Source organism: Bactrocera latifrons, unplaced genomic scaffold, assembly GCF_001853355.1.
Source record: "Bactrocera latifrons isolate USDA-ARS-PBARC rearing strain unplaced genomic scaffold, ASM185335v1 scaffold_105, whole genome shotgun sequence".
NCBI classification, from domain to species: Eukaryota; Metazoa; Arthropoda; class Insecta; order Diptera; family Tephritidae; genus Bactrocera; species Bactrocera latifrons.
This window is the reverse complement of record NW_017534464.1, coordinates 833,617-855,951: the sequence shown is the minus strand read 5'-3', so window position 1 is coordinate 855,951 and position 22,335 is coordinate 833,617. Positions and strand designations below refer to the sequence as shown.

The 22,335-nt window shown below is 37.1% G+C and overlaps 2 protein-coding genes and 1 long non-coding RNA gene across 6 annotated transcripts in view; 2 read left to right on the top strand and 1 right to left on the bottom strand.

The window, feature by feature from the left end:
* The window catches only part of LOC108969568, a 281,944-nt gene that overhangs the window by 194,391 nt on the left and 65,218 nt on the right, over positions 1-22,335 (top strand). The gene's annotated exons all lie outside the window — the stretch shown is intronic.
* Positions 622-1,792, top strand: LOC108969535. Its single transcript, XM_018934312.1, has 4 exons — positions 622-1,059; positions 1,133-1,218; positions 1,284-1,434; positions 1,494-1,792. Exons 1-4 carry the CDS (start codon positions 774-776, stop codon positions 1,628-1,630), a joined length of 660 nt encoding a protein of 219 aa, XP_018789857.1. The 5' UTR covers positions 622-773; the 3' UTR covers positions 1,631-1,792.
* Positions 4,208-22,335, bottom strand: part of LOC108969488 — a 42,829-nt gene continuing 24,701 nt past the window's right edge. The window contains exons 3-9 of the mRNA XM_018934242.1: positions 16,488-19,692; positions 14,806-14,939; positions 9,458-9,569; positions 8,542-8,795; positions 5,894-6,032; positions 5,103-5,257; positions 4,208-5,036 (exon numbers count right to left, since the gene is read on the bottom strand). Coding sequence (XP_018789787.1) covers positions 4,921-5,036; positions 5,103-5,257; positions 5,894-6,032; positions 8,542-8,795; positions 9,458-9,569; positions 14,806-14,939; positions 16,488-17,974 — 2,397 coding nt within the window. The 5' untranslated portion in view covers positions 17,975-19,692 and the 3' untranslated portion in view covers positions 4,208-4,920. The remainder of the gene's footprint in view (positions 5,037-5,102; positions 5,258-5,893; positions 6,033-8,541; positions 8,796-9,457; positions 9,570-14,805; positions 14,940-16,487; positions 19,693-22,335) is intronic.

The following is a 22,335-nucleotide window of genomic DNA, read 5'->3' as shown; positions in this document are numbered from 1 at the left end:
CATGAAATTTTCGTAATAAAGTTGAACGATTTGTAAACGTGTTCAGGCGTAAGTCTCCCCATGATGAATGCCAAACAATACTGAACAAAAATAACATGACAGCCTATTGAAAAAACGTACCTCTACCTCGATCACCCGTCATAAAACGATGTTTTTTTTTTTGTTGTAATGATGAGTACTTTACTTATACTTCTCACTCTAATTTCTTAATTTAATAACGGTTTGCCTATGTTTGTGACTCAAAACTTTTTTTCTGAGCCATATTTTAATGTCCGGCACTGTAAATTTGCTACAGACGCGCGGCGACAGCTTTTGCTGCATACATAACTTCTTTACTACATACTTTTAGGCGTTTGAAGTAGTCGATATTGAAAAGTTACCAGCCGTTTCAAGTAACGCTGCTGTCAGCTCTAAATTATTTTTTTGGATTATTCATTCTTTCTTTAATAATTGACAAACTCAGTACTACATTTATACTTCCGACTGGACGATCGTTCTTTTTATACACACTGATGACCAAAAAAATCCTGCCTGATTGACAATATTCACAAATTTCCCACATCACCTCTAGAAAATAGTTTTTGGAAAACTTTTCACTACAGAAAAGTCAGAAATCATTCAAATGTGATTGTCTAAAATTTGAAATCGTAATTCTTTTTTTCATTTAATTGAACAAAATTTGAAGTAATTTTAGTTTTTGAAAAAAATATCAGTACATAAATAAAAAAAATATAAAATAACAGCAAAAAGCAGCCATTTGCGAAACTGCGCAAATGAAGCCCAATCGCAAGGACCCCATAGCGCCGGTGTGCCCGAAGAAAACCTCCACAATCGGCACTATAACCGCCGCCGCAGTCGCAGTGGATGCGCCGAATGATGAATTGCGTAATTTGCGCGAAAATGTGACATTTATCGGCTGGATGGGCATCATTGCCTCGACGACGCTGCTGCTGTGCACGGGATTGACCATGCAGTGGCATCACGATGTGGTGCGCTATCTGCTGTTGGTGCTGCGCAGATCCGCCGAAATGGAACGCTCATGCGCAATGTTGCGACGGGGTGAGTGGTTGCGCTCCTTAAATAACTAAAACTACACTGAATTTGAACGTTAATGCGTTAATTTCATTCAAAGTGTTATTGACGGTCAGCGTCAGCGCTTATCTCCTCTCCGCCATCAATGTGCTTATGAATATGTTTCTGCTCACCGGCGTTGCGAAGGTTAGTCGCATTTCAACATTTTGTGGTATTTAAAATTAATTTTTTTTTATATTGTGAAATTGTAGCTAAACCACAAGCTTATGTTGCCTTGGCTGCTATTTCACGGCTTCATATTTGGGCTCTTCGCTCATATCGCCCTGTACATAGCTGTCTCCAGCTTGCTGATAGACCTCAGAATCTTCGTTTTGTTGCTCGCCTCCTTTTCAATGATCATAAGTAGAGAGCTGAAGTACCTTTTGGACTGCTTTTATCACATAATCTATGTTTATTTTCAGTGATTTTCTACAAAATAACCTATGAAGTTTTCAATCTTTGCAAAACTCTACGCAGAAACCGGTTGACAAACGAGCAGAATTTGATAAATGAAGAAAACAATAAACAGAGTTATCTGATTTTACAATCTGAGGCTTAAGAAAACAACGCAATAAGGGTTTGAGAGCAATAACCACTTCAAAACAATGCTTGAAATATTGAAATTTTGTCTGTACTGGTGTAGCACATTCTTTTAAATTAGATATTTAATCACTTCCACATTTCATAACACATCGAAAATAAACTAAATTCACAAATCTAACTTAAAGAAATTTATTTTTAACTAAAATATGACTTTATTCTTCGACATCATCTGCATTCGTCGCAAGGTATTCAATAGCGCGAATTGAGTGGACTACTTTTTTCAGGCACTTTTTAAGCTTAGGAAGACGCAAGTACAGTTTTGAAAATTGTGGAAGGTCATTGGGAGCCGAATCTGGTAAAGACGGTTGCTGAGCAATGACTCTCGCGTCATTTTTGGCCAGAAAATCAGTCACAATTGTCAAAGGAGGTGGTGACGCATTCAAGTATTTTGGTAAGAGTATAGCATTGACTTCCTACCCAAAATATGAATTAAATTGCATTGAATTGATCCACAAGAGAAGTTGTGATTCTCTGCCATCTCTTTAATGGCACATGGCGATAGTAAAGCACGGTTTCATGCACTTTTTCGATTTTATCGTCATTAACAGGAGTGCATGCAGGACCCGGATGCGGTTTTCGATGACTTCACGACCTTCTTTGAATACTTTGCATCACTCAATTACTTGTGTTAGTGATAAAGTATATTCTCCAAAACACTTATGCAATATTGTCAACGATTTTCTAGCTGTGATTTCAATGAAAATCCAAGTTGTCAAGTAAATACCAAATGATGTAGAACATCAGACAGAAAAAAAAGGATTTACCAACACAATTCAATTTTGATCTTGAGATCTTAGAATCACCGGCGCCTGTACGGTGTCCACGATAGCGGTGATACAGAGGGTTAGCCGTTTTATATCAATTGTCACTATGAATTTTTTACACAGTCAAATTCAGTTCTAATAAAGCTTAAAACAAGAGAAAGTAGATTCCTTTATTCAGACTCATAGAAAAAACTTTGAAAATTATGAAATTTTTGGGGCTATATGGCTGGTCTAACCCCTTACACACAGTTGTTGTTTTTAATTCAGTTGGAATTAAAATATGGCTCAGATCACTCAATACTGTCTGCAAAGTGTTTGTGGCTGCCTATATTATTTGCGCCTAAACCAAAATTATTATTATTATATAACCTTGAGTTTTGACCTGCTCTGATGTTTTTTTTTTTTTTTTTTTTTTTTTTTTTTTTTTTTTTTTTTTTTTTGTTTTTTTTTTTTTTTGTGGGCTTCAACAAAAACCACTTGCTCCCGAAAAACACTTATCACCGAAATCCTTTTCCAACATTCCGAACGTTTCGGCTTCAGAAATTTGATTCCGCACACAAAATTTAATGGAACTTCTTTGTTAAATAATTTAGCTCAAAGTAAAAATCGCCGAATGCACTTTATGCTCATCAGAAAGACGAGTGTCTACTAAGCAGTAATGATTATTTCGATGTGACATTTGGTACATCGGACACTGACAGTCACACCAACCTAGGAAAAATACTTTGACGAAGCTTTTGTACGAAATTTAAATTAAAAAGCCTTGATACTTTTTACTGACAGTAATGTATTTAAACTTAGAGCAATTGCACATTTTTCTGTTATTGAAGTGACGGAAATTTAGCATGTGGCATAACATTTAGTTGAAGTTATATGCATATGAAAAAAGATGAATGTATTTTTCAAATGCTAACTTTTTAATGGATAGTGTTTGGCCTAGTACACTGCATATATACCAGCCTTTATCGGGAGTTCTTCAGTGAAATTAGCTACTTTAACAGTAAAGTTTTTATTTCTTTGATAAGTTTCTAATATTTTATATAGGACAATGAAAGAAAATATGGTTATTATAATATTTGAAACTTTTTTAAGCCTCACCTTATCGAATGCCTGAGCTACATCAAGAACTCTGTACTCGAATGCGCTTCTAATGTCGTTATTATATCTAAGTGTTTCACAGTGCAGTTCTACCGCTTTGCGCAAAACTCGAATTGATGCGTGTTGTAATGTTTTCATGGAGAAAAACAGAGATCCTTAATATTAACCATTTTTCAAATATTTTGGAGAGCCAAGGTTAGATACTTATTGGCCCGTAAGATCCGTACCATGTTAAATCTTTCTCTGGTTTATCTAATTACATATGACCTGTGTTTTTTTCCATGAATTTGTTTAATATCCAAGACTGAAAATTGTATTAAAAATCAACGCGATCATATATAAATACATAAATTTTTGGTAGCTCAATTAGTTAATTTTATCACGTCCAGTTTGTTTTTGGGGGCACACCTTGTAGACCTAAAATAATATTGAAATTATTATTTTATGAATATAATTATAATATGGTGTTTGCTGACTTTGTTTTATTGAAACTACTTCTTGTCTTTATTATATATGTAACTGATGAAATAAGCACCCACCGCTTGGGATTGCGGTGTAAATCTACTATTGGGAAAAGATTACGCAGTTTCTTTAATAATTGCATAGATTTACATAAGTTAAAGAAGTTATTTTCCATTTAATTTATTGTTTCTTAATTCACATATAAATTATATAAAAATTAATAACTAATTAATAGCTCTACATACTATTTACATCACTACAGAAGCTATACACATTCGTAAATATGTACTTATGCAGGTATTTATATTTATTGCTTTCACTTGCAGAGCATTTAAGTGCAAAATTATGACTAAATAGTATATATAGTACAAGAAACCACCGTTATATGCAACTAATTACAAATATATATGTATGTGTATATTAAATATACAAACCTATAACTAAATATATATATTTATATGCTCACTTAGGTGATATATTTATAAATATTTTCATTTGTTTTTAATATAAATACAAAGCTGTGCTTACAGCTTACAGCTTACACTTAAATGAAGCAATGACCCGTTATGCGCTTAACTAATTAATTTAACGATTATCCAACATTAGCATATAATATATATGTATAAGTGAGTGCAAATGCCAACAACAAACAAAGAATGTGTTCAAATAAAATAAGAACTATTTACAAAACTCGAAAAAGATGTGAAATCGTGAAACGCTACAAATAAATATGCTTTACTAAAACTAAAATAGAAAAGTGGCTAGCGAAAGCTTGTAGAAATCATTTTTTGAAAAATTAAATAAGAAATCGATAAATGTGAAAGTTTTGAGCATTTTTAGTTTGCGACATTCGGTATTAAAATATAATATTTCAATTTCGCAGTAGAATTGAAGTAAGTGAAGTTGAGATGATTCACTTTTACTACACATTCGTTGTCAGACCGACGACGTAGGATATCCAATCTACCGTATAGGGTACACGATGATAGATGCCCGGCTGGCCGCGCGAGGCGCACGAGTAGCCAGCTGAAACCACGCCTACGTCAGAGACGAACAGAGTAATTAGCAAATGTTGTGCAGGGATATTAGTTACGATTTGCTTACCGATTAAATACCAACGTCCGTTCTTCTCATGCATCAGCGGTCCGCCAGAGTCACCCTGACAGGAGTCCTTGCCGCCGTTGCGATAGCCAGCGCACATCATTTCGGGATAGATGACAACATTGATGCCATTTTGACGGTGCCAGCGTTCGCAAATGCTGAAGAGAGGAAATATACAAAATTAAGATGCATTATTTTTTTAAAACTGTGCACCAAAAACTATAGAAGCAGAATTGCTGCTTTAAATTATTATATAATATAGAGAAAAAAAACTAATGGATACAAGTTCAAATACATTGCAGGTATCAATAGTGTATCTCGTCACCTAAAATGCAAAACAATAGTCGAAATTGATTTTTTATAGCATGTTACATATATATATATATATGTATGTATTATAAAACTTTCAACTTCCGCTGTCAGATATAACCATATATAATCATTTTATAACCAATATATAACCATTTTGTATTAAAAACTAGAATTTTTTGACAATATGAGTCGTTTGTATTATATCATTTTCCTTCGCCTGTAAACTTATGAAATGTGATGTTACGTTATTTTGCATTTTAGGTCACGATATGTACAAAATCTCTAAACAAGACTTTAAATTTCAATTCATTTATATTTTTAATACAAAATAATGTTTCCCTAAGTTTTAATCTTCTATTTTCTAAATTTTAGATTTCCTTTTCTAAAATTATATATATAAATTTTTTTTTCTTATTTTTTATTACTGCTCCATTAAATTAAAATGTTCCTCAAATTATAAGTACGCAGTTAAATTTACTCACCGGTTCTCAATCACTGGCACATCCACGGCTTGTAAAGTCTTCGGCCTCAATCGTGAACCAGGATTTAAGGCACCCCAGCCCGCTGCCCAACCAAATTTTCCAAGAAAGTCCTCATTCTTCTCCGGTAGGCAAATAGGCGCTGTTATGGTTATGAGATTAAAATGAAATAAATTGAAGTAAAAATGGTAATCCAAGAGTATCTTAGTATTAATTAAAAATTCACTAACTAACTACTAAAAAAATAATTAAAAGAATGAGCCGTAAATGCGATATGATAAAAATCCAAAAATTTACTAATGGTGTTGTATGTATATTTCTAACCAAACATTTAAAACAATCGAAAATTGGCTTAGAGTTGTAGGCAAAAATAGTAAGACTTTTTAATTTAAATTTCGCGTGAAAACCCATTCGTGGAAATATTTCTAGGTTGATATGACTGTCAGTGACGTCTGTGCCAAATGCCACTTCGAAATATTCATTTTTCTGAAATACAAAAAATGCAATCGGCGATTTTTATGATGAGTCAAATTATTCAACAAATAAGTTTCATTAAATTTTGTGTGCGGAATCAAATTTCTGCTACCGAAACGTTCAGAACGTTGGAAGAGGCCTTCGATGATAATTGTTTGTCACGAGCAAGTATGTTGGTAGGAATCATTCAAAGAGAGACCGATAACGCGTTGATGAACCACGTCCAAGACGGTCATCAACATTGACTGATGATCAGCAATAAAATAAAATAAAGGAATTGATGTTTGACAATCTTTGGAATATCGGAAAGTTCTGAGAAAACCATTCCCAAAAATAGTTTTAGAATGTTACTATGCTTTCGGCCTGGAAATAGATGATTAATCGGCCAAATATCGTGGTAAAGGTGAGCCGAAGCCAAAAAAACATGTCAAAGCAGATCGAAGATTAAGGTTATGTTGATAGTTTTCTTCGATTATTGTGGTGTGATGCACTCCAAAGTACTGGATGTTCAATTTATGGTACTTCCATCTTTCTAGATATGGCTAGTTTAGCAAAAGCTTTTCCCAATAAAATAATGCGGAACGCTAATTGTCTAACTTCCTTCAACGTTCATTTTGAAGAGATTCTTTTTTATGTAAGGGCCCCTGCAAAATTTCGAAAATTCCTACATTCCAAAAATGCCAATTTCACTCAATTAACTACCCCTTAAAGCAGGCATGTTTTTCACAACTTGTAAAGTTTGTTCTGATGTTTATAATACGTTGTAGTAATACTTTTACTTTGATGGCTGGTTTGACAGCGATTGCTTTTAGGAAAATTTTGCTTTTAAAGAGACAGCCCATATATGAAATCTAATAATATTAAAATAATATAGTTTATTTCTTTTCCTCTCTGTTTAACGACGATTTTTCCCTCCACCTTAGTTTTGAGGATATACTATGAATTTTTTTACTAGATAAAGATTGCATTTTTGTTAACCCTAAGTCACTTTAGATCACTTCGTCATTTTATCTTAGAAACTTGAAAAAAAAAGCTCGATACCATTTTCTTCGTAAATAAAAAAAAAAATATTATTTAAACTAAAATTAAGCTTCTGATATAACTTAGTCCTGTCATAAGTTCTGTTACTAATTCCGAAAAATAAAAAAATTAAAATATATTGTTTTAATAAAATGAAATTTATTCGATATTTTATATATTGGATCGATCTACAAATTTTTATTTGAAATCCTCACCGCATACGTTCCCTCATGCCCTCAAATCATTCGGCAATTCATCAATAATTGCATACAGTTTCTATTGATATTGACGACGCTGTTCTAAATAAAGCTTTTTTGAGATTTTCCAAACTCAATTGGGTATTCTACAGGACATGTTCTCCAACCGACTACAAACTATAGTCCAAGATCTGCAAATCTGCGCTTCCAGACAGCAAATCATCAGTAGCTTTGAAACCAAGAATATTGCTTTCAAGCCGCTGCTTTCAAACCAATACTTTCCATGCCTTCCAACCATCTTGCTAGTACACTTTTGCCTCAGATTAAACCCCTTTTTCACACAAGTGAAGATAAGTAACGCCTTTGCAGTAGACTCTCCTCAATACAATTATAATAACTGGATAGTAACCACGTTGAACCCTTGCAACCTAACATTATTTGCCACTTTGTGTGTTTTTTTTGTTTTTTTGCGTATTTTCTGTCATTTTGCTTACTAAAAACTTCTTCAACAGTGCAAATATATTTTCATCTGAAGAAAGAATACTTTCATGGTCGTTAACCGCGTGCCACTGAATTAAGCATAATTAGCTTCATGTTCGTGTTTGAAGATTACCGTTGACAAATGGTATGCTTTCTTGTGGAGATCATGTTGAATAAGTCTTGACATTGATCAGGTCTATATAATCATTCTTCTTGATACAGATTTCTGATTTTTTAGGGGATTTCTGCGAACTTGTCCTTGATGTATATATTTTAAGATTTGTAAAAGTGACAATACTAAGTATATTATACCCTACAGAAATTGATGTTATACTTCCGCACTACAAGTACTGATTCGAAAAAATTTATACAGATATGAGTTTATCTAAACCTTTTGTATAAGTTTGGTATATAATGTTGAATAAAGTCAGTTCGCAAAAAATTATAGGTATATTTTCAAAACTATGCATCAACACTCACCTATATGCGGCATAAAGTGCACCGGCCGCTCCAGCGTCAAAACGGACACATCGAAACGATCCGCCTGCGGTGTGAATTTGAAATACGGATGCACATCGATGCGACGCACACCGAACGTGTAAGCTGGCAATGGTTCAACCGCAGAGTTGATTACGTAATCGCCGAGAGTGACATGGACCTGCCGTGGTGTGGCACGTGCCACACAATGACCGGCGGTGACGACGTGACGACGCGACACCAATGAACCGCCGCATCTGTGAATGAAAATAAAAGATTTAAGAAAAAAAGTTGAAGATAAAAAAACAATAATAATAAAGATGCAAGAAAATTAATATGAAAGCATGTGCAGACAAATGGAAACTAATATTTTCCAGCTAACACAAGGCACGCGATTTTTTTCAGGCGCATGGGTGGTGATTAATTGGTAAACAAACTTAAAACTAGTTGACGCTTGTTGTTGGTGTTGACTGGTGTTGTTGAGGTCAACATGTGCATAGGATAGGGTGGACCTCATGAATTTATATACATATATGTATATATATTTATTTAGACATTTAGATTTTACTTATGGAACATGCTTTAAAGCGCCTGCGCTTCTATTTGTGGCAAGGTACTGTGACGCGCCGCTTATGCAACGCAGCTGTAAAGTGTTGCAGACGGGATATAAGCAATCACTTACTTGCATATTTAGCAAAATTCAAACAACTTTAGTGATTATGCAACCGCTGTGCATTTTGGCGAAGCCACTTCGCAGCTACTAAGGCGTCTTTGCACACGAGCTCAATCTTTTAATATTTATCTGTGTGTATGTGCACGTGAGTGTTTGTTAATTTTCCATTTTATGACGGAAACGCTCAGTTCCGGTTGTTGTTATTATTATTGTTTTGCAAATAAAAAATTGTATGTCAATACTTACCGCGAGGATCCGATACGTATGTACGCCTGCCAGGGAAACGAACCGAAACCGGCATCGTCGCCGCCGACTATGCGCCGTTGCGCGGCCTGTTTGGCCAGCGAAATGCCGCAACCTGGAAAATTTGCAAAATTTTTGTGAATATTTTTTCTTTATGATTATTTCTGTTTGGTGGATGGTGAAAGAGATATGAGATTTTGTGCTAACACTGCAAGCTACAAGCAAATGTCCGTTAACAATACAACTACGAGTATATGAGACCAGGAAAGACCAGGTGGTTGGTGGTGAGTGGTGGAAAGCGAAGTTCACATTTAACGAGCGATAGTTGCAATTAATGAGAGCGTAATTTTGTATATGTAAATGAGTGAGAGCGGCAGAGCATTAGTAGTGCAAATGTGTAGCAAGCGGCGCTAGTTGTTGTTGGGTGGCAGGGCGCGCTTGCAAAATACAATACAATACAAGCAACTAATTGTGTAATAGCAATAACAATAATAACGTAAAGTAACACAAAATCAATTTTCGGTGCAATGCAGTTGGTTTTCGAAATCGTTAACCATAATTTCGTTTCGATCTCGGCGCATGCGCGCCACTCACTCGCTGATCTTCCGCAACAAATTGGCCAACCGCAGCCGCAAACGAAGGTTGCAATTATGCCGCACAGATGTACGAACTGCGCGGCGTACTTCGGCACCATTTAGGGATTAGTAACGCGATTGCAGCAGCAACAAGAAAAACAACATTAAATACAATACTAACAAGCGACTGTTACCATTAAGACGCGGCTTAGCGGTGTTGGCGCGTGCTTTCGCAGCAAAACTTTTACAAAAACAATACAGTAAACACGCGCTGCATAAAGTACGTCTACATAGTAGTGGCATTCATGCCACAAATTGTTGCACTAATTATTTCGTTTTTTCATTAGAGCTTGGCGCGTAACGGGCATGCAGCAGCGCACGGGTGAGTGGCTTAACGGTATACATAAATATATTTTGCATTTATCTATAGATATTTGTTGGTATGTAGGCAGGCCAAGGCGTTTATATGTTTATTGTTAATCGTAAGTAGAAAGCATTTGGTTTGTTGAAATAGCGGACGGTTCGTTGGTTTTTGAAGGGAACTCTACCTTTTTGTTGTTTTTTCTACGGTTTAGTGAAAGGATTTCATACTTAAATGTGGGACCTTAAAACAATCGGTTATAGTAAAATATGAGTATTTGGTCTACTACTACAACATGTTATTAAAATTGTTGTATTAATTAATTAATTTTGCCGAACTGAGTGCAATGCTCCAACTAAGTAGGCAATTATTGCATGCAATATAATCGAATGTGATTAAGTTATATTATTATGTTTTTTTTTTTTAACATATTTTATTGTATTTGTGTTTATAAATTTCTTGTGTCATACTATTAGCGTGCGTACTTTAGAGTTTATAACTTAAATTCGGTGCGTAATGTACGTTTGTAGCAAAAACATGCTCATGCAACATTTTTTTATATTCAAATAAGTTTATGCATATATATTTTTGAACAATAAATGGCTCAATTTCTATCGGCTAACTTCTAAGTATAATATAATGAGACTAAATTTCGCAAGAAACCAAAACTACTATTTTATAAAAAAAAAAAAAAATTTCGTTATTTTTTTATTTTAGAATGTTTTTAAATATTATAATTTTTCTTTTTTGTTAACTTTTTTATTTTTTAAATATTTTATAAAGTGTTTTCTTAGCTTCAGCCTTCAGTTTCATTTTATGTGCTACTAAAAATGTAAATTACTCAAATAAACTGAAAGCTTCCTGAAAGGCAATCAATGTTTTTCAAAAACTTCAGTTAATTTCATTAAACTCTTTGTGTTAAAAAATTCTCTGAAGCAAAATATTAATAAAATAAAAATCAAATACCAGTTCGAGTAATTTTTGACTACAAATTTGAATTTCTTACTCTAATAAATATTTTTTCATTGTTTGCCTAGTCCCTTGGATCCATGTTCCCAAATAGCGCTCACATCACCTTAATGGCACCTAGCAGTATATTGAAACTTATAAATTTGCTGTGGCTAGTTGAGACGTTGTGAATCAGGAGAGAATACAATAAACCCTAGGTCGCGTTGCATTCCTTACTTACTTTTCTAATCAAATCAGGTCTACTGGAGAACAAAAAAATAAAATAAAAAAAGGAACATATTTTTAGAGCATTTTTGGTCGAAAGTTCTTCCGCATGTATTTTTACGCTGCCAGAAAAAAGCATCTGGAATTTGTAATTAAGTTTCTGGGTAAATGATTTTTCCAAAAAAATCTATTTCGCTGTGTTGGTAGAACGGTCCTTAGTTACTAAGTATGCCAATTATGAGCCCAATCTAGCATTTAGTTTGTTTACAGCAGCTGCTTAAGTCGGTACACTTCAGCAGTGCGTTGCGATTTTTACAATGCATAAAAATCGAACTAGGAGTTTGTCTAAAATTTTTTGTTTCTAACCAAATTTCATGTACGGTTACGAATGTTGGAAGAGGCTTACAGTGATTCAAACCAACGAGTGGTATAAAGCTTTTTAAGACGGTCGAGAGATTGTTAAAGACATGCCTCGTTCTGAACGAGCTTCGCCCTCTTCAACTGACGAAAATATTAATTTGAAGAAGTGAAGAATGTGGTGTTTGAAAATCGGTAGACAAGTATTAGATCGCGCTCGTTATCTTTCACGAGTTCTTTCGAATGATTTTGGTGGATATTTTGGTTTCGAAATGCCTTGCTCAACTCGTCCCGATAAAGCTGAAGTTTTTTTTTAAAAGTGTATCGTTAACAGATCTCTTTGGACATGCTTGATCGTGTGAATTACCATTCCACATTCACGGAGAGCATTATAACTGCCGACGAGACAAGGATTTATGAGTTTATAATGCAAACAAGTCAACAATCATCGAAATGGAGGGAAAAAACGAAACCAAACTCCAAAAAGCACGCTCAAAAACCAAGGTGATGAGGATTGTTTTTTTTTTCGATAGTCGGGGTTATGTGCATCAGGAATTTGAAAAGCTTCACGCGATGCTAAGTACACTTCATATTTTTTGTGATATATTCGCTTTGGCTCAGAAAAACTAAGCGAATTGTACATAACTCATTGCAAATCGTTCATTGAACTAAGAAGATGAATATAATTTATTATTGTTGTACTCATTTAGAAGAACAGAAAATTTTCTCTTCGATACAAAATATCAAAATATATGATTTTTTTTTAGAACCTTAGATGAGTGTAAAGTGACTAAGCCTTACTCTATATAAATCAAAATAATAAAGAAAAAACAGTGGCGCCTATCTTCGGCGACCTAATAGTCGTTGACTATTCTCGATTTTCTTTAATTCAAAACGACTTTACCACATTTTTAATGCGTTACACTGGGCAAAAAGTAGTAAGACTTTTTACTTTAAACATTGCGTGAATATGTCAGTGACAATGTAAGATCAAAATAATATTTAGTGTTTAGTATACGAGTACGCTTGACTTTCTAAATTTCGGCAAATTTTTACGTTAAAGTATACAGAAATAGGGTACCTTAAATTTTGTGTGCGGTCTAAAATTTCTGGTGCCTAAATATACAGAAAGTTTGAAAAGATATTCGGTGATAATTATTTGTCTCGAGCAAGTGCTTTTGATTGGTAAAAATTATCCATAGAGGGTCGAGAACTCTTTGAAGACGAATCATATCCAAGACGGCCATCAACATCAACTGCTGATCAACACGTGAACAAAATAAAATATCTATACTTACGATTTTGAAACAAACGCTCAATCGACCGAATATTTTGGCAAACGTAAGCCGATTCCGAAAAAACTACATAAAAGCAGGTCAAAAATCAAGCTTATGTTGATAGTTCTTTTCGATTATTGAGGTATGGTATACTCCAAATTCCTTCCGACCCAAACTGTTAACAAAGAAAACTATTTGAGTGTCATATGTCGTTTGCTCGAAGCTATTCGTAGCAATAGATCGGAATTATAGGCTGAAAATACGCCTGATTTAGCTTCGCGTGACATCTGGCTATTCGGCAATCCACTACGGAGAAACCGAGTCAATCGCTATACGCATAAAAGATGTTTTCGAATATTGAACAAAAGAAAACGTTGACACAAGTGTATTGGGCCGAGAGGGATTACTTTGAACAAGGTCTTACTATTTTTTTGCCCACAGTAGTTTAGCTAATCCATAATTGATTACTATTCCGTGCTCTATTTAGTTCAAATTGAGATAATTCCAAATAAATCTACATTATATACTTAGTATGTGTTTTAATGTATATACAAAAGTTAGTTGTACAAACAAAATTACCCGATTTGGGCATACGGTTAAATAAACCATCCTACTAACAGAGTACTCACACAATTCGTTCCTTCAAACCCACAAACTAAACTCTCTTGTAACAAATAACTGTATCCAATGAAACTAATGAACAATCTACAAGAACTCCGCATATACATCACCCCATTAACGCCATTAACACCTAAACGCCAAGATAATTTCAAACGCTAAAGATTGTGCAACCCGCATAAAACCGTACAAAACAAACATATGTGTTTGCAAATATATATATATATAAATAAATTAAGTTTGTTTGTAGCCATTTCCAAGCCATACTTCACCACATGCCGCCGTGCAATATTACGTAAATGACGTAAGGCCTAATTAGTAAGCGTTCACAACTCACTGGCATCATTTTTAACCGGGCCATAGTTTTTATGCGGAAGATCAGTCAGATCGATGGTATTGCCCACAAAATCGGAGGTGCGTAGATTAGCCGATTTGGCTGTGCGATGACAGCAACCGCGTAGCAGGCCATTACATGTGCCCTGCAGTAGACCGCCGCTCATCCAACAACCGAGAAAAAACTCACAAGTACCACCGCGGTGTTGACATTCTAGTTCGGTTGTGATATCGACTGAGAGAAAGTGGCGTGTGGAAAAATTAACATTTACATATAAATAGCATGAGTGCAAGTCAATCTAAGACACCGTATATAATGTGGATTTCTAATTTATTGTTTTGGTTTTATTATTTTTATTTTTTTTTTTCAACTGAAAGCGAAGACCGGTCTCCATGCCAAAAAGAATTCAAATACAATAATTAATTTATTTATTTTTTTGTAATTTTTAAGCTTTTTCGAGTTAATCTAAAAGTGCACAAAGCAACTAAAAGCATTAGAGAGCGCAAGTTGGAAGAGTGTTGAGAAGTTTTTTTTTCTATTATGTATTTTTTCTTCGATATCTGCATATAGATCTAGCTATGTAAGTACGCATTTGTGACTTGAAGTTAAATGTGGATTGAAGTTAGCTTTTGTGTGTAACGAAAGGGAACGCTTACCTTTTTCTTTGAATGTACCCGATGATGGAGCGCCCGTCAAACTGCTTTCGGATGTGCCATCAATATCTTGTAGACTGAATTCATTGCGTACATCTTGAATGGCGGCCAAATCGTTGATACCGAAATTTTGATCTCTGAAGAATTTATTAAAGATATTAAAAAAATTAATTCATACGGTCAATATATAATTAAAGTAGATTCATTTATAAGACGATTCTTAAATTTGACGGATCAAAGCAGCATAGAAATCGTTTTCGAAATGTTTCAATAATTTTTAGTAGTCTACAAGTCGATTTTCTAGTTTTATTGTGTGCTCCTCTTACTTGCCTTTAACGTATCAATAACTCTGTTTCATCTTTAAAATATTTTTTTTTGTTTTTKAAAAAACGAAATCGGTCCATAAATAAGCGATTTATAAGTATTTTCATTCCAGCGCCACCTAGCGGGGTTCTAGTATTTAATATCGACATGGGTTACATTAGGTTAATCTGTTAGCCAATAAGCCACGCGTAGACCAGGTTTGGTCCTTTGCGATACCAGCTGGGATTCACTCCCTAGGCTCTGGAGAAGTAATCATCCTTCGCGATGTCTGCGCTTACGGCAACAGACTCTGCGGCCTTACTATCGATACCGCCGCCAGTATATCATACTGTATAGACCCCCGATGCTTACAGTGTAGTCTTGCCAGTGCGGGACAAATCTCGATCTGTCAGCTCCATCTTACTAGACCCTGACCACTTAGTATTCGAATGTCGAGGTAAGTTATCTAGGAAATAACGCCAGAGAATTTCGTCGGAAATTGTTCACAATAAAAGTTGGTCATGCAAGTATTTGATTTTGTTCGGTCAGTTTATATGGAAACTATATGATATAGTTGTCCGATATCGGCGGTCCAGACAAATAAGCAACTATTTGGTGGGAAAAGATCGTATGCAAAATTCGACATAGATATTTCAAAAATTAAGAGACGAGACAGACGGACGGACAAAGTGTCTTAATTCACTCAGCTCACCGTCATTAGTTTTTCGAGCTAACACCTTCCCTAACCTGCCAACTCGCAATATTTTTCCTCCCTTTTCGGGAGGAACTCAGGTATTCTCATAACTTTTATCAGAAGGTCGTTCCGTCTTCTAAGTGATGGGTACCCACCCGAGTCATCTGCCTTTTTTCGAGAAGATCGATGCCGTTTTAGGTTTCCCTAATTAATTTTACATACATGTGACCTGGTCTACGGAAAGGGGGCAAGGGGGCTTAGGTGTCAAAAAATCAATTTTCACTTTTTAGTTGATTCGGATGGAAGATGAGATGCTTTTTCACGTGATAGAATCCAAAAATTTTCGCACGTTAGCTCCCTTTTCGTAGACCAGGTCACACATTAAGAATCTCCACACAGAGGCGCTATCCACCTTCTGGAAAGGTATCTCCAAGGTGAGGTAAGCATTGATGCGTGCCCTTATAAGCCAGTGCGCTTAAAGCCGACCAGCGCAAAGAGGGATCGTCTCAACTGCTCTTACCATATCAAACTAATGATGACGGAGGGTGAACGAACTATAAAACCTAACAGGTTTTTAACGAGAAAAACTTTGGCATTAGCCCACCGGGTTTTTAGCAACTCCAAATACCAAATGACAGAAACACTAAAAGATTTTACATGACTAACTTTAACAATATCAACCACTTACCTGAAAGCAACACTATCGCTAAAGTATACGCCATTGCCGGTACCACTAGGTCCCGTTGTGCCTATATTATCGTTCACAGGGAAGACGACTCGAGGGCTGCGTGACGATTTGAAGGGGAAAAAGCGACTCTTTCGCGAACTCTGATAATCGACGGGGCCATTCGGTCCGACGTATTCATTAAACGCTTTCTGTGGCACAAATGGGCGTGGTGGGCCCGTACGAAATTCCGTATCACCAAAGAACAAACCGCGTTGTGGACGTTGTGGTACTGCTGTTATGGGACCGTTCACATCACCAAACTTGGTGACCTCTTCACGAAACAATTTACCAGCAGCGATAGCGGAGCTTAAAGTATGTGGCTTGTTATTGGACATCAAGCCGGGAAATTCGAAAGGATGTGAAATCGGTGTGGCGTCGCTGTTTTCATAGATGAGCTGCCGCGTGTGACGTGTGTCCTGCGCTAGCGCGTCTTCGCTATAAGGTGCCTCGAAGTCTGTGGTTTCCGTGAATATCGGATTATCCTCGCGGTAACCTTGTGGATAGAAAGGACTAGCTGGTTTGAGGCTGTAACTCGGGAATTTGAAACCATTGCGACGCGCCGGATCCTCATCATCAAAATCGGCTTTGTCTGTGGATGTGATTGGTGCGCCCGGCGCTGGCGCAATCGCTAAATCGCTCCGATCTGTGCGCGCGTTTAATAACTCTTCGCCGAATTCTTGAACAGCCGCTGCGACAGCATGCGCTGGTGGACCCAAATAACCAAAAGAGTTGTTGTTGCGTTTTGGCAGTAATGTTGTGCTGGTGGCTTGCTGCTGCAGCGGTATGTAGACATAGTTGCGCTGCCGTGAACTGCGCGTGGCATTCACTATGACTGGCGCAGAGACTGGCGCGGCTGCTGCGGCATTTGCGTCAGGCACGACTTGCTTCGGTATTGTGATGGGTACATTACCGGCCGCAGCATTGTTTGTACTGCTGGAAAGTTCAATGCCAGGTGCTGGTATCACCTCGACGGTAGTTATGACGTCAGAGCGACGTTGTGCAGCGGCGTTGTGCATTTGCGCTTGTGTTTTTTGCGCGACCCCGCCAAGGGAGCGTCCACTACGATAAGCGCCAAAAGTTTGCACCACTGTGCCATCGGCGCGTCGGTGCCAATCGGTAAAGGGCGCTTCATCCAACTTGCTGAAGGTATTGAAGGGCGCGTAAAGGTTGCGCGCGGTGCGTCGACTGTCCGCGGCAGGCGCCACTGTTACCGCTGGGGCTGTATTTAACCATGATGTTTGCTGCAACAGCGACGTATGCGGCGCGCTATACGCTGTGCTTTCGCGCACATTACGCGTCGTTTGTGTTGCTTGTTGATGCGCGGATGCGGTTTGTGACGCTACGTTGCCTACGTGGGCCAGCGCTGGTGGTCGCTCAATGGCTAAAGTGCATAACAGCAAACTGTTAACAATTGTAGCTAGCAGACTCCATTTGGCGATTGCTAACATTTTACATTGAGCGCGGCACGTGTAAGGCGCGACGTTGATAGTTGATATGGGATCAGGTACAGTAGGTGGAAGTGGTACGTGCTGAAGCGTTGGGGAATCACTGTTTGGTGATGGGTGTGGTAATATATAAAAGCTGCAGCAACGCGCTTATTTGGCGCTCAGCGCTAACAAGGCGCGCGGAAGTACACTTTAGCGGCACTATGGTTACGTCCAGCAAGATCAAGGTTACGCGCAAATTAAATACACTAACAACTATATTTGCCGTTGCTTTTTATGTCACTGCTACACAGCGCTTCGCATTACTTAGAGCGTTATGGCGTTGTTGAGGAGTGCGCGCACCATAAACCGCAGGTTGACAACCTCTGCAATGTTTCGGCTAACAAAGTTGCAGCAACAACTTCACACGTTGCTTTAGTCACGCAGCATATGCGACTTGCACATGCTTTGGTTCCTGCCCGGACTTCCTGCTCGCGTGCTGCTCAAACGCTCTGGCGTGTTGCGGCCGTCGCCTTCTTTATGGTCGCGCTTCGCTAATTGAACGGAACTTGCCGCTTGCGTTTGCGTTTGCGCTTGAACTTGCAAACACCAAAATCGTGCTGCCCCAAGCGCTGCAGTGTATGTGTGCAACAACAGCAATCAAAATCGAAATAGTGAAACCAGCTGTGGTAATCCAATTGTCGTGGCCAAGGTTGTGGCAGCGGTGATGGCGGCGTCGGCAATGCGCGTGGCGGTCGTTGCACTTGCCGTTAGTCAATTGGCGATTATTGCGCCAAATATGTTGTAAATATGTTTGCTCAGTTGTTATTATTGTTGTTGTTATCGTAACATGTGCGCACACGCTTGAACTAATTCGTTTCGGAATCGCCACGCCGTGTTTGTGCGCTTGTTTTTGTTGGCGGTGCTGGCGCTGGCGCTGTGTACCTGTTGCGGATATCTCGTGCAGCTGGTTTGTGGTTTGTGTTGCAATTAAATGCGGCAATTTAAGGCAAATGCAAACAAGTTGCACGCGTGTGTGTATTAACTATTTGTAGCTTTATTATTACGCTCTTATTGCGGTTGCTAGCTTTGAGGTTATGTTGCGATTTTTCGCTATTTTCTTGTCGCTGTCGCTGTCGCTTCGTTTTATGACCGCAATGCGGTTGTTGGTCTCTGCCGCTGCCTTGGCTACTGGTCAACTCACGCGCCTAATTGCCAGTTTTTTGCGTTTTTTTGTTTTTGTTTCGCTTTTGATACGTTCCTCTTCTTCTTYTTCAGCAGCGAATTCAATAAGCAAACAACGGCGCTTGAAGTAATCAGTTGCACATGTGGCACTTAGTCGCGCGCGTGTGTGTGTGTGTGTGTATGTAGGCGCACAGCTTGCATTGATTTGCTTCTTTCACTTGTCGTTTCCAGTGGCTTGTGGGCGTTTGTTGTTGCTGCCGCACTTAATTGCTGTTCATGTTCCGTTGTGATTTTTTTCCCAAACACCCAACTACAACAACGATCTATAGAAAAAATTGCCGCCAAACTGGTAGTTAACTCGCGTGCCTCAAATGAGGCGCCCAGCTCTGGGGTGCGCTGAGTGCCGCAAAACGTTTGTGTGCACAAACAATTTGCCGTTGTTGCAATTAAATGTTGTTGTTGTTGCGCTGGCAACTATGCTAAGCTATGGTCGCTTTATAGTCTCGTGTGGCAGCAACTTTATGTTTCCTTGTGTGTGTGTGTGTTGCCTGTAATGCCTGTAATGGTAAATAATTTGAAATAAATCTTTATTAGTACACATTAGCTGTTGGTGAAAATATGAGTAATAACTTGGAAAGCTATGGATAACAGCTATTAAATGCATTAATTTGATGGAGGGTCAAATGTGCGATTATTGTGTGTTTCCAAGGCAAATAAATTTTGAAGTGTTTATGTTGTGATATCGGTTTACCCCAAAAAGGAAGCAAATCGAAAAGTATAATATGGTACATGGGTTTCTAGTAAATCCATACAAAATTGATTGAAGTACAGTCACGTAACATTAGTTCAAAGTTTAGCACAATAATTGTCAAGTGTTCTCATTAAAGAGGTCTGAGGAGAAAGAGTAAATAATTTTCGAACTACTAACGCCTTTCGACGGCTCTAAAGGAATATCCTTTACTGCTGTACATATTTTTCGTTTTTAATCTAAATCTGGTAGTGCCTTCAGGAGGATAAAAAGGTGCTATTTTTATTTAATTTCATAATCGATGTATCACTTAAGAAAGTAAATAGATTTTCCTATTAGCTGTAAAGTCTATTAACTAACCCTTGCAGTCACCAGCGTGCAATTAGACTTATACGAAAAGAAATGCATGTATAAACTGCTGGCAGCTTGTAAAAATTTATTTAGCAAGGTAGTGGATCTTTATTACTACTCCAAAATTTCTCTTCTATTCTATTTCCCTCTTCCATTTCCACTGCTCTACATCAACTGCTCTCTTCTGGCACAGAGCCCCAAATTTTCTTTCGTTGGAAAAATCAGAAGCCTCACTATTAATTCAATTGCATTATCGTCATTTCATAAATCACAAACAAGAAATTGTGTTCCTCCTAGAGTATTTCTGAACTTGCAAGGTACGTCACCAAGCTCTTCGAAACTTCTTCGATTCGTCGGAATATTCCTCAATCGTTGAGGTTGAATCGTCTTAACGAGGTTTATCCTCTCTGCCAATTATGATAAGATACCATAAGGAACTTGCTGCAGAGACGTTCACAAATCTGAAATGCCGGAGCTTCTGGATGTTCCCGGGCTCGAATTTTAGTATATATTTTTCAATTTAACAGCCTCTTCAGCTTCAACCTTTGCCGCATGAATCTCGTGAGGAGATTCATTAGGGGCTTTTATGCGTTGAATATCCTGTAAAATCTTTAATAGTTACTCTATTGGTTACTTTTCACTATTCATCTTCATTTTACACAACCATCGATCTCGTAATGGCGCGCGCTGTGCACTCAGGGCATTTCTTGCATTTGCAAAATATTCGACCATTTTTCTCCGTCTTTTTATACGGATTTTTCACGCCTTGAACAATTTCACAAGTTTTTTAGTGCGAAGATATTTGCAATCTCAATAAACAAATTATAGGTTATAGGTATTGCGGAGTCTCGGTCAGAAAAATGCCATATTTGTTCAACAAGCACGCAAAGATGACAAGAATGGCATATGAACTATAAGCAACGACTATTACGATTAAAAATGGCATACGAACTCTAGCAGGAGTGCTATCAGGTCACTGTCTTATTGGTAGACATAGCAGCAGAGCGAGATTGCCAGACTGTAGAGTGCTTTCCAAACGAAAACAAGGCTTTGTATAAGAAAAGAATTGCAACTAGCGGTCGCGGGTTTATTAGCAATGCCTCGAAAGACTTATAAAACTTTTTGAATTGATGAACTACAACTGCAAGAGGAACACCGTGTGGATCCTAAAGGCCATAATGTAGTGAAGGCATTTCATTGCCTGTGATTTCACAACGAATCTCGTAAGATTATGTCGTCAGACATTATGCTTTACAAATATTTATTGCCAATTAATACTGATTTTAATTGATTCATTGTTAGGTAGATTTATCACAATTAGGAACATATAGGTTAATTTACTGAAATTATCTAATTTCTTAATTAGCAAAGCGCGGGAACTCTATAAATACATATTTTTTATATAAGGCATAATGCCTTCAGGATCATTGTGAGACTAGTACCGCATTATTTTCTTTAACTACTCGCGTTTGTGTCTATGAGTTAATGTACAATTGGCGAAATTAAAGCAGATAATAACTCGTAGCATAGTATGTTCGTTCAATTAGCTAAATCAATTATAATTTAAATTGATTAAAGAAAATGTTTAATTTTCTGTGAACTCGTTGGTTGTCTACATAATACTTTCATCCACTCACTGAACTCTCTGCACATTCATGTTGACTTAAACAACAATTTATTGGCAATTAAATTTTAATTCAACAATTAGTTAATTGCTTAATTGTATGGTAAATTGAAAACAAATACATAATTATGATGCAATAATGTTGAGTTGCTGAAATTATCTCGATTGCTCACTTATACACAACATACTCCTAAATTTTGTAACAGTACATTTGAGGCTAGCCTGATAACTTTATAAGAAATTTTATTTCAAATTTCTGTTTCCCTTTGCTGATCTTTGACTCGGCGGTTTAATTCATTTACGAGTATAAAGTAGTAAAAAAACAATGAATTATGGTAATTAATACAATGAATTTTCCGTCAATAAGCTGAGTCACAGCGTAAGTTGTTTTGATATTTAGGATGAAGAAAAGGTTATTTGGGTAATGATTATGCCTTCACCAAGCTGTGGCGCAAAATTTTTAATACCTGTAAAAAA

Excerpts from the sequence above, each read along its gene's own strand:
- LOC108969535 (XM_018934312.1), top strand. The coding sequence starts at position 774 with ATGAAGCCCAATCGCAAGGACCCCATAGCGCCGGTGTGCCCGAAGAAA. Across the intron at positions 1,219-1,283 it reads TGCTCACCGGCGTTGCGAAG|CTAAACCACAAGCTTATGTT; the intron begins GTTAGTCGCATT and ends GTGAAATTGTAG. Across the intron at positions 1,435-1,493 it reads CTCCTTTTCAATGATCATAA|TGATTTTCTACAAAATAACC; the intron begins GTAGAGAGCTGA and ends GTTTATTTTCAG.